The 14,694-nt window shown below is 41.2% G+C and overlaps 1 protein-coding gene across 11 annotated transcripts in view; it reads right to left on the reverse strand.

Moving 5' to 3' along the window:
- Positions 1-14,694, reverse strand: part of FARP1 (FERM, ARH/RhoGEF and pleckstrin domain protein 1) — a 205,165-nt gene that overhangs the window by 23,938 nt on the left and 166,533 nt on the right. For 8 of the 11 annotated variants that reach the window (XM_048933180.1, XM_048933176.1, XM_048933173.1 and 5 more), the window contains 3 exons: positions 6,067-6,257; positions 4,020-4,109; positions 1,997-2,130 (listed from right to left, as the gene is read on the reverse strand). In XM_048933180.1, the coding sequence (XP_048789137.1) occupies positions 1,997-2,130; positions 4,020-4,109; positions 6,067-6,257 (415 nt within the window). The remainder of the gene's footprint in view (positions 1-1,996; positions 2,131-4,019; positions 4,110-6,066; positions 6,258-14,694) is intronic. The other 3 variants (XM_048933177.1, XM_048933175.1, XM_048933171.1) reach the window with 1 other exon arrangement.

The following is a 14,694-nucleotide window of genomic DNA, read 5'->3' on the forward strand; positions in this document are numbered from 1 at the left end:
TGATCACGGAACAATGTGCAATAGCGGATCTGCCAAAGTCAGATTGAGGTGCCCAGCTGGAGCAAAGTTACCTCATCAGAATATTTTTGAACTGCAAACCAAGTTCACAGCAGATCAGCACTTTGTATTGTAGCAAAGCTATAGTTTTAATATGGCACTAGGAGTCTTAAAGTGAGGTTCGCTGTTCTATGAAACCACAGCCACAGCCAAGGATAAGTTAGAAAACAAAAGGCTAACTCAGCTCTAAAAGAAGTTAACTGAAGAGAGGGAAAATAAAACCACAGAAAATCAAAAAGCCTAAATATTCATTAGGAGTTTCCTCTTCCAGCTGAATTTCCCAGATACTGCATTTTCACTTCAGTGCCCATGTCTGGGGACCTCCAATGGGGCTGCGGAGTTTTGTCCCTAATGTGCACAAACTAGAAAACATAAGGTCTTATTTGCAGTCTTTGAACCTCTTGTGGAGTTCAAAAGAGATTTGTTTTCTATTTTCTCTATTCTCTAAACCCAAGTGCCTTGGGTTAGGCAGTTATTGCAACATAATTCAATTTTGAAAAGCATCGCATCTGAACAGGAGGTTGGCATGCACCTGTATAACACTAGCAACCAGAGGATACAGGGGGAATCTATTTCAACATGTGCCTTAGGAATTAGAACGCATAAAGCTCGCTATATGAGACTGGTTTGGTAGAAAGCAGAATTTGAACTACAGATCTTCCTTTTCTCACCACATGTCCTTCAACCCCATTTCAAGTGCTGTTAATCCTACAATGTGGGTGGAGAAACAATCACAACTTCATTGCATCTGAAAAAACCCTCTAGATGAACCTGCCATAAGTATTCCTTGCTGAAAAGCAATTAATACCAGCAAGTATCCTGACTCAATTAAAACGGCAGCAGCTGCCCAATGAAGAAAAGGACGTGCAGGCAGGGTTGCTGTGCAGTAGGCTTATGTCAAGCATCAACCACAAAGTGATAGCTGAGGATTTCAGCTCTAAGAGGCAATATCACATTCCTTTCCCCAAAAGCACACACTAATTATGGAACTACAAGGTGGGTTTGGAGAGTATCAGTCTGCAGTGTGCTGTGCTCTCACTCAGTGACCTTGTCCATTACAACACAAGAGCTAAACTCAGGCACTCTAAGATCATGTCTTGCTTTTGCTTTGATTCATTAGTTACACAGACATTAAACTGACTGGCACTCATCTGCTCTGCCTGCAAGGTACACATTCACTGCTTTCACAGTTTTCCATGGTCACTTTTTCTAATTGAGTAGGAAAAGTTGGCTGCTGGGACCTAAGATAACCCACCAGAGATGTCTACACAGAAAATAACAATCCAGTACAGACAGTTCTAATCACAGCAAGGAGAGGGCTTCTGTGTGCCACGTCTGCTCTGACATTGCTGATTAAATGCATTGAGTTAGAGCACTGCCAGGGAAGAATTACTGAATTCACAACTATTCCACACACACGCCATGTTTTGTTGCTTCTATTCTAAGGATAGATAAATTTTAAGCCCAGTGTAATCTTCTGATAGTCCATTCTTCTCTGTCTGTTGTAGGGTGCACTCTGAGAGTGCCAAGTATGAGGTGCTGTGCAATAGGCTGCTGCTCTCTGAAATTTCTCTCAGCTTAGCCCTAATAAACAGAAACAGGATTTGGTCCTTCACCTCCCCCTCTTTATTGCTCATAAGCCTTGCTTGCAGGAGGGCAGCCATACAGGAACACTGACATTTGCAATAGAAAGCTTCATGCAGTGTTACAATGTCATTTACATATGTATGTACCTGACTGAGACATGAGAACAATAGGGTTTGTCAAGTAAACATGAACAAAGCATGACTCAATATATGCAGCCTGCTAACAACCAACATTTATAGCTTCACAAATGAATCACAACAATCAAATCACAGACAGTGAGCAAAAAAAAGGGAGTGCAAGAGTGCTAGGGCACATGAAATAACACTGTTAAATAACAAAAAAATAATCTTACCACAGAGCAAGTCTCTGCTCAATTTCCTTGAGAAAGCCAGTGTGAAATTTGTGCAAAGGTTCAAAGTTGGAGAATATGAGATTTTTCAGAGTCTCGGGCATGCAATCCTCTTTACTCACTGCACTCTGAAACCACTACAAACAGAAAAGAAGTACAATTACCAAGGGGGTGGCATGCAGCAGGTATGACCATCACTGTCTGCACGGAACACCTACAGACCTAACCCAGTAGGGAGCTTTCCATCTGGCATTAGGACCTAATTCCAGCTACCCCGACGCTCCCACCTCCTAAACTGGTGGTCAGGCCCTGCATGGGTGAAAAAGAAACTCCCTTCCTCTTTGCCATCACTGATCAAATCTCAAAAATTCTTTTCAAGCCCAAATTGGATTTGCAAATACTGTAGGTACAAGAGAATTTTCTCAAGAGATTACTTGGGAGTGTTCCAGTAAAACCGCAAAATACACCCTGCGTTTTACTTTGCTGAGCTCTGTCTGAAATCCCACTGACAGGAGTTAGGACAGTAAGCACTAAAGCTCACGGTGCTGTTCACAGAGAACTGTTCTGCAAAGTGAACCAGTAGCACAGCATGTTGCACTTTCAGGGCAAGATGCTGGGAGCATGAAGCAGGAGGGTCAGGCCCAACGCTGTTAAGACTGCAACAGGCTCCTGCTCAGTTTTCATTTTACTCTGGGAGACACATGGGTGATGTAAAACCAGAGGACTATAGGGCTTGCTGGACTGAAGAATTACAGGCCTACCAAGTCTCGTGCTTCATGCATGAAACTTGCTCTGTCTTTTCTAATGACACTGGCTGCTCATTCTCTCCCAATGGCCTCCTGGGCCAGAGACCTGCATGGCACAGCTGATGGGTCTCATTATTGAGCTAAGATTCTTTCTATGGCTCTATTCAAATTTGCCTGCTACAAGGAGGGAGCTATGTCAGGGAGCTATGAAGAGATAAAACTTGCTTCTTCTGCAGCTGCTGAGTGAAATGAAAGATGAAAGCAGCACATCTGTTGTTAAGACTGCAGCAATGATCACTGTCCCACACAGCCTGGCATCTCTGCAAAGCCCGGATCAGTAGGCAGAGAAGCCACAGCTATCCTGCTGGCTCTAACAACCATGCTACTCCAGCTTACATCAGCTGTGTCTAATGTGGTGTCAGATCAACTTCATCTGCCATGTGGTATCCTAGACTAGAAGAGAAACTGGGGAGGTGTCTCCTCCTGGTTCCCCATGGGTAGCAACAGACTCTTCTCTGCAGCATGTCCTCTTCACTGCAACATTTGATGCACCAAGAGCCAATGCACCCTTAATGTACAACCTCACAGACATTCACACACTGGGCAATTAAACATCTGGGAAGTCTGGAACTGACAGAACTACTGAAATACCTTCAGAGGGTTTGGACCCAGCTCCCTCTCACAGATAATTATTGTTAAGGTCATATCTTGCATAAGTTACTCTTGAAAATTAAATAGGACTGTTGTGTGTGCAAAGAAGGCATTTGTCTGAGTGACTTTAATAATCACACACTGATAAGATGCTACAAAACAGTAAGTTATTTAACAGTGAATTCTGCTTAGTGAAAAGTCAGAAACATTCCAATAGGTGCTCTACCATACCTGATGTTAAATGGGAGGCATTTAAGCCAGAAGGAAATATTAGTACGACCCCCTAGAGAGCAACTTCACTTTTAATAGAAATCATTGTAATTACTAAAAATGCCTGTGGGTTTTCAACCACAAAGCATGAGAGCAAGAAAGAATAACTGAACTGTGTTCCAAGCTCCTCAACCTGAAAGAGTTTCATAGTGTATGTTACTAACCACAGGGCAAACCTTCACTTTCTGCTTTTTGTGTTACTTCCTCCCCAGAGTTGCACTCCTGTGCACTGCAGAGAATACCTACAGTGCAGCACATAAAAGTAGTGTGGAACAGTTATGATGTTTAATGGAGCGGGTGAAATACTACTGCTGACTGCAGCTTCACATGTTCCATCAGTAATGCTAAAGTAAACATACCGATGTGATGACTTCAAGGTCCTTCAGGTACGTTCGTTCCGTGGTTGCTACCTCTTTAGCAATGAAGTAAGCCTTCTCAGTTGGGAATCTCTGCAAATTGCAAACACATTAGGTTTTCATCTGCTTTTATGGAGCTGCTTTCTGTAGAAAAAAAACTGCAGACAACAATCACCAAGAGAGTTACAAACTAGTGACCCTTGCTTGTGGTTGCTGTGACTCATGCTTGACTTTTCATAAGCCCTGAAGCCCTGGAAATAATTCTGCATGCCAACACAAGAGAGCAAACATCTATGGATTCTTCAGAGATTTCTTTCTCCCATGAGGTTTTCAAAGCTGATGTTCTTTTTGGCTTATTGCACACCTGTAGGGCAGGACATGCTCTAGAGTTCCCAAAAAAATCCTCTGCAGGTTAGACAACCGCTTGAACCACATCTGACAAATGCTGCAAAAAATTACTGCCTGATTATTACAGGTTTCACTGCCAGAGTAAGAATCTATAGCAAAATACTCAATAAAAAAATCAAATCCAGATGATTTTCTCAGTGCAGCTGGACAACTTAGCAGTGGGAGAGAGGAAGGATATTCCATAAATTTCAAATTTCAGAAAAAAAAAACAACCTAACTCTAATTTTTCTGTGTTATCCAAAGAGGCAAAAGTGGTTTTGCCTTCTCAGTTCTTGCTCTGTACTGCTCACGAAGCTAAAAGGAAGATCCATAAATCTTTTGCTCTGTGCTTCCTCCCTGAAGATCAGCACCTGAAAGGGATGTGAGGCAAGACCACGTGGGCATCTCCCAGTCAGAGTATAATGCCATGGGAACCATCATCAGCTGGTATAAACTAGAACAGTCTGCTGCTGTACCTTGGGCTGGCAGGGAGAACTGTGAGTCTATTAATAGATTCTTGGCTTTTCTTCTCAGATTTCTCTCATGTCTTCCATACACATGCTGCCACTTTCACTAAACCAGCTGAGTTCCTACCTTTTTCCTCCTGAGATGCTTCCAGCTCAGGAAAAAAAAAGCAGGCAACAGATGCACAAGCATAGCCTGCCTCTTCCTGCAGCATAGGAGGGATGAGCTGGCAGACACTGAGAATACCCTGGCTCAGACAGAATCACTTCTGTCACTGAAGACAGTTTTGGATGTGATGCTCCCTCATGGTTTTGCTGCAGTGATGGGGCTGAGCCAAACACTTCCAGCTGAGCACTGCAGGCTGGAGTTCAAAGAGAGTATTTTCCACTCCCAAATGGTCCCAGTGTTGCTCCCTGAAGGGATACACTGGGTTGTATGCTTCCACACAGGCTCTACACTGCGCCATTTCTGTCTGTTACCTGGAAATTCTGCCTCCAATACCACACTGGATCTAACTGTTATGTTAGGTTGGATGTTAGGGGGAAGTTCTTTACTAGGAGAGTGGTTAGGCCCTGGAACGGGCTGCCCAGGGAGGTTGTGGATGCCCCGTCCTTGGACGTGTTTAAGGCCAGGTTGGACGGGGTCCTGGGCAACCTGATCTGAATGTGTATGTTTGGTGGCCCTGCTAGGCAGGGGGGTTGGAACTACATGATCCTTGGGGTCCCTTCCAACCCGGGTGATTCTGTGATTCTGTTATGTTACATCAAACTACTGAACTCCTCTCCCTAAAAACAAGCCAGATTTATAAGGGACCCTATCAAAAAAACCTCAGAATGAACAGTCACCCAAAGGATTGGCCCAGATCTATCCCACCTTATGGGCACGAAGCCTTTCTTCTTTCTGCTGCTTAAAGAGGAGCTAACTCCCTAACTCCCACGCCTCTGTTCAGCAGGATGAATCCAGGCCTCTGAACTCTCAGTTGCAGCTCCTCTGTGGTTCCCACTCTAAACTGGACGCTCAGCCTCAAAAGCACAGGGAGCTCTTGGATATATCACGACTGAGGGCAGCAGACACCAAGTGGCCCTACTCAAATTAATTATGTGGATCTATGATGAGAAAGCTGCAAGGGGCGTAGATATTAGCAGCTTTGACAACAGCAGACAGAGAAGAGGGCCAAAGCCCAATGCCTTTGCCTTACCTTTTTTTTGACCTCTTCCTCTTCCTCAGTCCTGATGCATGATGGGTCATTCAGCAAAGGGCTTATCAAGGGAGATGACTGCTTGGCATCAGGGCTCAAGTTTGGAGATAATGACATGTTTGCCACCGATGGTCCTCCTTGGGAATTGATGGAAAGCTCTGACAGATGAGGGCTGCCAGTCAGAGAACCTGCTAAAAAAATGGTACAACAGAGACCAGTCAGGACACGCTCACTCTATAAAGTACAAAAAAATTACTACCTTAAGTTGCAGCACGTGCAATTACACTACAATACACAGCCACCAGGGTCCTCAAACTTGCCCAAATGGACCTGAAGTCAGAGAAGCTGAATCCACTTGCATTAACCAAGGGTCTAGTGTTCCCTTATATGAATAAACTGGCTTAAATTAGTGTCTGTGTAAGGAAGGGACCAGGGCATACATGACTGAGCTGCAAGGTTTACAGCGACACATCACATTAATACCAAATTTTTCACCGCTGTCACCTATTCTATAGAGAGAATAAATAAAACAATAAGGAAATCACCCCAGGAGCGCCATTCTTTCTAGCAAACTAAAAAGACTCAAATCAGTACTCCATAGGGAGCTACAGGATACAAGTTTATCTAGTGGAAGTCTAGAGAAAAAGAAACAAAGACTTTCTACAGTAGTATTTCTGCTAAGTAACACCACGTATATCTAACACGAAGGGAGAAAACTACTACTTCCCCAATTGCTACACACAAGTATGTATATTATACCTTGTAGGTCTTTCCATGCTCCTCTGATTGTTTGGGATGGAAATGCTAGCATTATATTTACATAAGAAAAGCAATATTTTTAATGCACACAGCATGACAACTTTTGATTAGCACACGTATAAAATCTCATTCAATTCTGGATTTAAAATAGTAAAGAATTAGACAGTTAATTACACTTTCATGGATTTATATATGCTACATTAAGTATTAATGAAATGAGCATTTTGTCTTTTGGGAAGCAGTTGGACTGCCCACTGCACAAAGGAGTTTGCCAAAAATGCCCACTGTTCTCCCAGTCATCCCCTCCTCCAAACCTCTGAAAATCTAAACCTGTTTTAGAAGATGGATCTTTCATGTGGAGGAACACTTACAATCTGAACAGTTTTGGCATCGTACCTTAAATTCCAACCAAAAGAAAACAATCTGTGACAAGCTCTTGATTACCACAGCTAACAGACTGTCTAGGATTAAGGGTAAAATGTACATTGCTATTTACACTTAAGGGCAAATACATTACACTGTGATGGGATGGGTTTTTACCCCCTCTAAGATTATGATAGGTAAATGTTTCTGCTAGTACAACACAGGTGAGACACTCCAGTAAACAGAGGCACCAATAAATATAATTAGGCCAGTAGTAAAACCTATTTATTTTCTGAAAGAACTTAGATTTATTGCTAGAACATGAATGTTTTCCAGTTCCAAAGCAGTTCATGTTTATATATCATTCCTTTGAAAAGAGAAAGAAAAACACAATACAGTCATCAGTTTACGTAATCATGACATTATGTAGCCTATTATAAATCAAAGTCAAAGCAGTTATTTGTTTGATATGAAATAAAGTTCTGTATTATTACAGCTAGCAAGAAAGATTTTATCAACAGTTTCACACTAAATCAGTGTTCAGTGAAATCTGAGAAAATGCCACAGCTTGTTACACAAATGTCAATTTTATTGACTCTAGCACACAACTGTATACAGTATTTTCAAAAGAAATGGAGTTCATGAATGAGAAAGAGTGAAACAGATTAATAGCAAGGTTGTAAGGTTAAGAGTGCTACACTCTACATTACAAAAGACATAAGAAAAGTGATATCACCTCAAACATGGAAACAAGGAAATTCTGGCACTATGCCTGTCATATGACAGCATAATAAATGATTTGCACCTCTGTGAGAAGTTCACAGGCATTATATTCTAGAAGTTAAATAGCACCTATCTGTGATAGATAGATATAGATAAATCAACATATCTACCTACCGATTTGTAACTCTACATCTAAAGTCAGGTGTACTGCAATTCTTATCAGTACAAGTAGAGAATTTAAAACTATAAAATATCAGACGTACAATGAATTAAAAAGACTTCCTAATCCACACTTGGAAGACACAACTTCAGAAAAGTATTATAAAAATATCAAGAAAAACTGCACCTGGTGGCTCACAGTATCGCGTGTAACCTCACTGATTACAGACTTGCACACCAATACATCACTGCCACTCGAAGAGCTATTTTGCAGCAAGGTAAAATGCTACATTCTCTTCTTTTTTTTTTGGTATGAAAGTGGATGCAAGCCAAGTTCAAAACCAGCACCTACAAGCAAGAAACTAGACCCCATTAGCCAATATGCCAAACAACTGAAAACTAAAGCTAGGTGTAAGAAGGTGACTATGTTGACAACGGGCCTCAAAATGTTATTTTAGCACATTCTGGGGCATAATTACAACCAACGTGGCCATAAAGATGAACACATGACATGATGTTCTGGTGAAAAGCGGGAAAACAATTTGCTGTGCTGTGAGAATTTCAAGAAATCACAAAGAAATGAAAACTGAAGGTCTTCTCCCCACCATCACCAATCAGGACATGTGTCATGCTGATGGGTCAAGGCAGCGCTGCATAGTGATTTTCTCTTCTCTATGGAGATGAGGAACAAATAATCTACATTAACCAAATGGTCTTTTCCTCCTTGTTTCATCTGACCTCCTGCCACAGAAGAGTATATCCAGTAAATCCATACATGCTCTACTCAGCAACTACATTCTGCAGAATACAAACAGAAGCAAAGGGAAAACCAATCTTACTTACAAGGTACTGAAATTCCTCCCATTTTACCCACAAGAGTTCCTTGATTGACAGCAAATTATTAGCATGTCAGTTGTCAGATAAGAAATGGGACCACTCAGCACCTTAGAGGCCTGAAAGGTCTGCAGCTGGTAACATGGAATCCTCTTTGCTCTTACTTCAAGTCATTTTTATTTAGATTGAGCCTTCAACTTGGGGCCATCTGTTAAATATAATGGAGCTAGCTCTATATACACACAAACCAAAAGACAGATACAAAAGGATGTTTATCTCCAGATGGCTTGAGAACATACTAAAAGGATACCCTTGGTGAAGCTGACAGGAATTAAACAAGTGCTTAAATACTTTTCCTGGATTTAAGAACTTTGTTTTAAGACCCAGGAGGAGAGGCGCAGGCTGGCTGGCTGCAATTCATCCTACCAGCAGTATTTGCTTTGCCTAAGCTCCCATCATGCATAGATATTAAGCCAAAGGTACTGGTGTTCAGTTTGGCACCCAAGGAGACTTGGGCTAGCTGAGCTATGCTGCTTTAAAATATATCCAGTACCAGGGGAAAAAAATGTTCATTATCACTGCTTTTCAGCTGATAAAGAAAGTCCCTCCCACACGTCAATTCAAACAGTAGGTGTGCTAAACTGTGTGCTGCCTCTATGCTGGCAATACAGACAACGTAAAAGGACCGAAAATCTCAAGTTAGAGGCTTTAACCTAACAAGGGAAGGCTCATCTCTTTCTGAGGAAGATGGAGCCCAACATATCCTTCTTCCTTTATTCCCCTTTTCCTGAAAGTGATTAGTAACCCAATTTCTGCCATTTAGCATTCTGCATCTACTTCAAATGGAATAATTCCCATCTCTACAAACTCTGCTTCAGCAGCAACGAAAAGTACAGGATTGTGAAGATGTTTTTTGTTTGCGTTCTCTGTGCAGCACCACCAAGTGAAAAGTACTCAATTATGGAAGCATCAGCCATAATTGAAAATGACTGAAATTCTGCTGGAAAGTTTTCTGTACAGTTACAGCCCCATTCAAATTCAATTGTAAGGGTTATACACTCCTCAAGGTTTATCGGGTCATTAGAAATGTAGATGTGTTAAGAGTTAGAATAATGCCTTTCTCAATACCTGGCATGTTGCTGGATACCTGTTAGACTTATTCCATAGCTACTTAAATTGGGAGATGTGACATCCAAATCCTAACTACTCAGCTTTAAGGGCAGATGAGTTTCTTCTACACTTCAATCTGGTAAATGAAACCTGGTGCCCCTCTGCCCTTGCATTACTGAATGTATTACTTACAGAAGCTCATCAGTAAGAAAGCATTTGACAAATCTGCTGCTACTTTAGCCACAGTTGAGGCTAGCTTAACTTTCCGTTGTCACAGTGGTTGCTTACCTCTAGCTTCTACCTAAAGTTGGTCAGAGAAAGACACGTAATTCAAAATGACATGGGGGGCAGAGAGTGCCAGAAGAATGGGCAAGAGTTTTCCCATGTGTTTTGTTTTGCTGATGACTGGAGTACCTTAGATTGGAGAAGAGTTTAAGAAGCGTGTCCACTGTTCTCTCCCCAGCTCCCTGGGGGACCAGTACTTCAGTCTGTCCTTCTCTTCTCCGTTAAACAAAATAAGCAGGAGTGCTGGATACAGTTTGTTAGAATTAAAGATTTTGAAAAGTAGTTACACATCCATCAGAAATCCATGTAAACATCCCTTAATGCAGTACTACAAAAACTGAGCAGGAATGGAAAGAAAAAGATATCTCAGGAAGAGATGCGATGTCACACAAAACCAATAACCCTGCCTGGCATAAAGGGAACATGGCAAGGTGAAGGGTTTGCTGACTTCACACCTTCAAAACTGCCATGTGCCCATAGCAGGAGTGGCAGTGAGAGGTTTGGGAGAATTATGTGCCTCCTCAATGAACCAATTTCCTCAGACACAGGACAAAGCATCAGCCAGCAAATGGACAGAACAATTAAATCAGGGATAGTTTTACAGCAAAATACCAGTCAGAATGAGTAAAAGCCTTCAATACAGGTAAAACTTTAAAAAAAAAGAAAAAAGAAAATTAATTCCATGCATACACAGTTAAATGGCTTGACATGCTTATATTCTCATTAAGCTTGGTGTTGTTTTAGTAGCCAGCAACCTCCCCAGTTGGTAAAGGTCCATGCTTTACTGGTGTACTGCAGTATTAGACAGTGGTGAGTGTGAAATCAGACAGTAGCTGCTGGAGGCCTACATCAGGGTATGCTCAGATCTTAAGAACAAGGAGTGAATGCTGCAGCCTGGGAAGAACTGTGTCAGTGGCACCAGTCCTTTGTCTGGCCTTGATTCTCCCAGACAGAAATAAGAGTGAAGAATAGAAGGATCCCCTGCTGTACGCAGGGTTACGGTTAGTTTGTTTTTCTTTGTCTGTAAATTAACACAACCTGGTGCTACAATCAAACTGAAAATACCATGATACATTCAGCCCCCATGTAAGCTTAAGCCACAGATACTGTCCATTTCAACAAGGCATCTCCCCATGACTTGCAGTGATCCTGCTTACAAGCTATGGCAGGTGAAGTTAACTATCACTAGGTGCAGCCTTCATTAAGAAATGAAAGGCAGTACAATCGTGCTCAATGGAGCTGTAATGCACTGGAAAACAGACGTTCTTCCCCCCCACCTCTGCTCTTCTGCATCTCAACATGAAACTCACAGCCTGGGGGTGGAGGGGTTGTTTTCTCCAGTTCTGAGATGAGGAGTGCTCTATGAGACAAGATCACTGTAATAAGAGGAATTAGGTACTCCCAGTACAAATAGGTATTTCAGCAGTAAAAGGACATTGAGACAGTGCTCCAAACAATGCAAGGAACAGAAGATACACCATGCTTTGAGGATAAAGACAGAACATTGAAAAGGCTTTTTCTCCCAGAGAGGTACATGCTGACAAAACAGTGCATACAATGAAACAAAAAATGTTTCTCTTTAAACGGTATTAAACAAATGACAAAAATGAGAATGAAGTCCCCAGCATTTTCAATTTTAAAAATTAATTTTGACAATTGAGACTTACTTTTTAAAAAAAGCTATGCATGTGCACACAGAAATCAGGAAAGGGCCAAATAGGTGAAACACAGCCAAGCTTACGAACTTTTGTTAGTGGATTCAGGTGAGTTTCTTAGCAGGAAAGGGGAATAATAAGGAATTTAGCTAATCAAAGGTTTGAAGTGCCTCACAGAAAAGCAACAGGCATGAGCACTAACACTCACTGAACTAAACACAGACCTACCTCTGATCTTGCTGTAAAAATCAAAGGCAAACCGTTTCCTTCTCAAGACAAGATTTGCAGCGTCTTAAAGAAAGCATCTGATCTAATTTTAACAAGCTGAAAAGCTCTCGAATTAGAAAACATTCATTTTCCTCCAGTTTTCTTTGTTCAGCCACTGACAGCTATATCATTACTGGACTTAAGAGTTAATTTCTATGAGTAAAGCTTTTAGATTTTTATGGTTCTCAGGGGCCAAAACTTTACCAGGAAATCATAAATTAAATTATACCTTAAAACGAATAATTCTAGAGCAAACTAAGTATTTACTTTCATGTCATGCAAATTTAAGATCTTTACTTCCTTCATTGTTACAATATCATTATTTACACTCACGCTTGTGGAAAACATGCCTGTGAATACACAGCTCAGCCAGGCACACAAGCTTCCCGAATTTCATAGCATTTAAAAGAAAGTGCTCACTGCTTTTTGTAACAAACAACAGAAAACAAGCATCTTGCTTACTCTATGTGCTCTGTATGCGTGTATACTCTATGAGTATATATGTGTGTCTATAAACACAGAAGCAGAACAGAATACAAAATACTCTAAAGAAGTGCAACATGCCATCCAATCTAGGCTTTTTATCCACATTGAGCCTTTGATTTTTAAGCAAAGTTCTTTTAAGTATTTTTAAATATCAATGGCAGCTCAACAGCCCAGCTGTAGGGAATGACACAGAAGACAGTTTTGTTCAGGATCTGCACGCAGCACATGAGCTGCTTCCCTTAGAAGTAATAACATACGTGTCCTTATCTAGGCATAATTCAGCAAGCAGAGAAATTACTGAAATGGAGTAAGAAAGATTCTGCTCACTTTTATTTCTTGGAACTTGTATTCCTTTTTTTTCTAGAACCTAACAGCACCAGCAGAAATCTTCCCTGATGTAGCTTGACTGAAGCCAGCCAGGTGCCATCCCCATTTACGAGAAGTTACACATGAGCCTAACCTTTGGGACCCCCTGATGGGAACATTCTGCATCAGGCACTATCAATCAGAAGAGCTCAAACCAAACCATCATCTTCAAGTAGGAGACAGCCACAATCTGCTGGGTTTCTGACAAAAGGAGTGTTCTCCTAACCACTTGTCTTTGACAGCAGCTAACAAAGAAAGGTGTGTATATACTGTTCCAAGAAATTCAGTTTTCTTTCATATACAGAGGGTCTTTCTTATTTGGTATGGAGAAAAGGACTGTATATCGAGAGCAAAGAAATATGCTAAAATACACAGAAGCGCCTGAAGAAACTACATCACTCCGAGAGATACACATTATTGAAAGACTGAAAAGAACTTTGGCTTCCCTCACTCTACGCATGCCTGAACACAGATCCTCCTTCCCTCGTGCTCACTGCCCTTTCCAGCTGGATCTCTGGCATCCACGTTTACCCCACAAAGGTGAGTAACACCCAACTGCAACTACTTCACATGCATGTGGAAGTTGAGAAAAACTTGCATCATTAGTTTAGTCATTACAAGTTAAATTGGTGCAATTAAAATATCATTCTAAAGTCACCTCTGACAGCAGCCTAGTGCCTCATTATGACAAATGAGACCAGTTAAACAAACATGGTGTGTGACATGATTTAGGGCCAGACATCTTTCTTGTGCTGAAGAATCGCTCCAGAAATAGCCATGCTTCAAGATAATTGCATATAAATCATATTGAGGAGATCTGAATCACTGGTTTTCAATATTCAAAATCAGTTTCATCAGTTGAACTAACTGACACAATTCCTGCTCTCTGAGTACCCTGAGAAATCACTGGGACCTTAAAGTCATGAATACCAAGGAGCATGCTATGCCAAAGGGGACCGTAAATAAATAAGGCTAGATTTTAAGTGTAAGTAAAATATTTCCTATTCTTCTCCTTCCCTTTGTCTTCTTACGCCTGAAATCCTCAAGAAGTTGTCTATGGAGACTCTTCAAGTGTGTATGTTTACTATGGGACAGAAGAAGACCATCTGAAACATCTCTGCTTTTAAATGAAATAAGAGAGCTGTAAATGGGTTTTAGATCCGTCTATCCCATTTTCCATTTGACTTTTTCCAGCCTCCACCAAGTAATTGCATATCCAGATAAGTGGGCCACACAGGAACTTCTGGCATGAAAGGTACTCCTTAGAATGAATACCACTGCTTCTACTAATAAAAGCTGTTTCACAAACATCTGTGCAAACTGAACCCAGCAACACCAATATTCAGGGAGGAAAAAAATGGGTTCTGAAACAGTCTAGGCTAATGAGATGAGCCCCATTTAGGGAACTAATTCACAAAACATTGTTTTTTCACCCTTCACTGGGTTCTGATGATTATGTTCAGCATTGCTGCTGCTGCTTGAGAAAATTCTACCTAATTTTGCCTTCCCCTTACTCTTAAACTGGTAGATTGATTTGATTTTTCAAATTACTAACATGCAACTCTTTCACTGTGATAACTCATCTACTTCAACTGATCTCAACTCCATATAACTCATGAAA

Source organism: Lagopus muta, chromosome 1 (genome assembly GCF_023343835.1).
Source record: "Lagopus muta isolate bLagMut1 chromosome 1, bLagMut1 primary, whole genome shotgun sequence".
NCBI lineage: Eukaryota > Metazoa > Chordata > Aves > Galliformes > Phasianidae > Lagopus > Lagopus muta.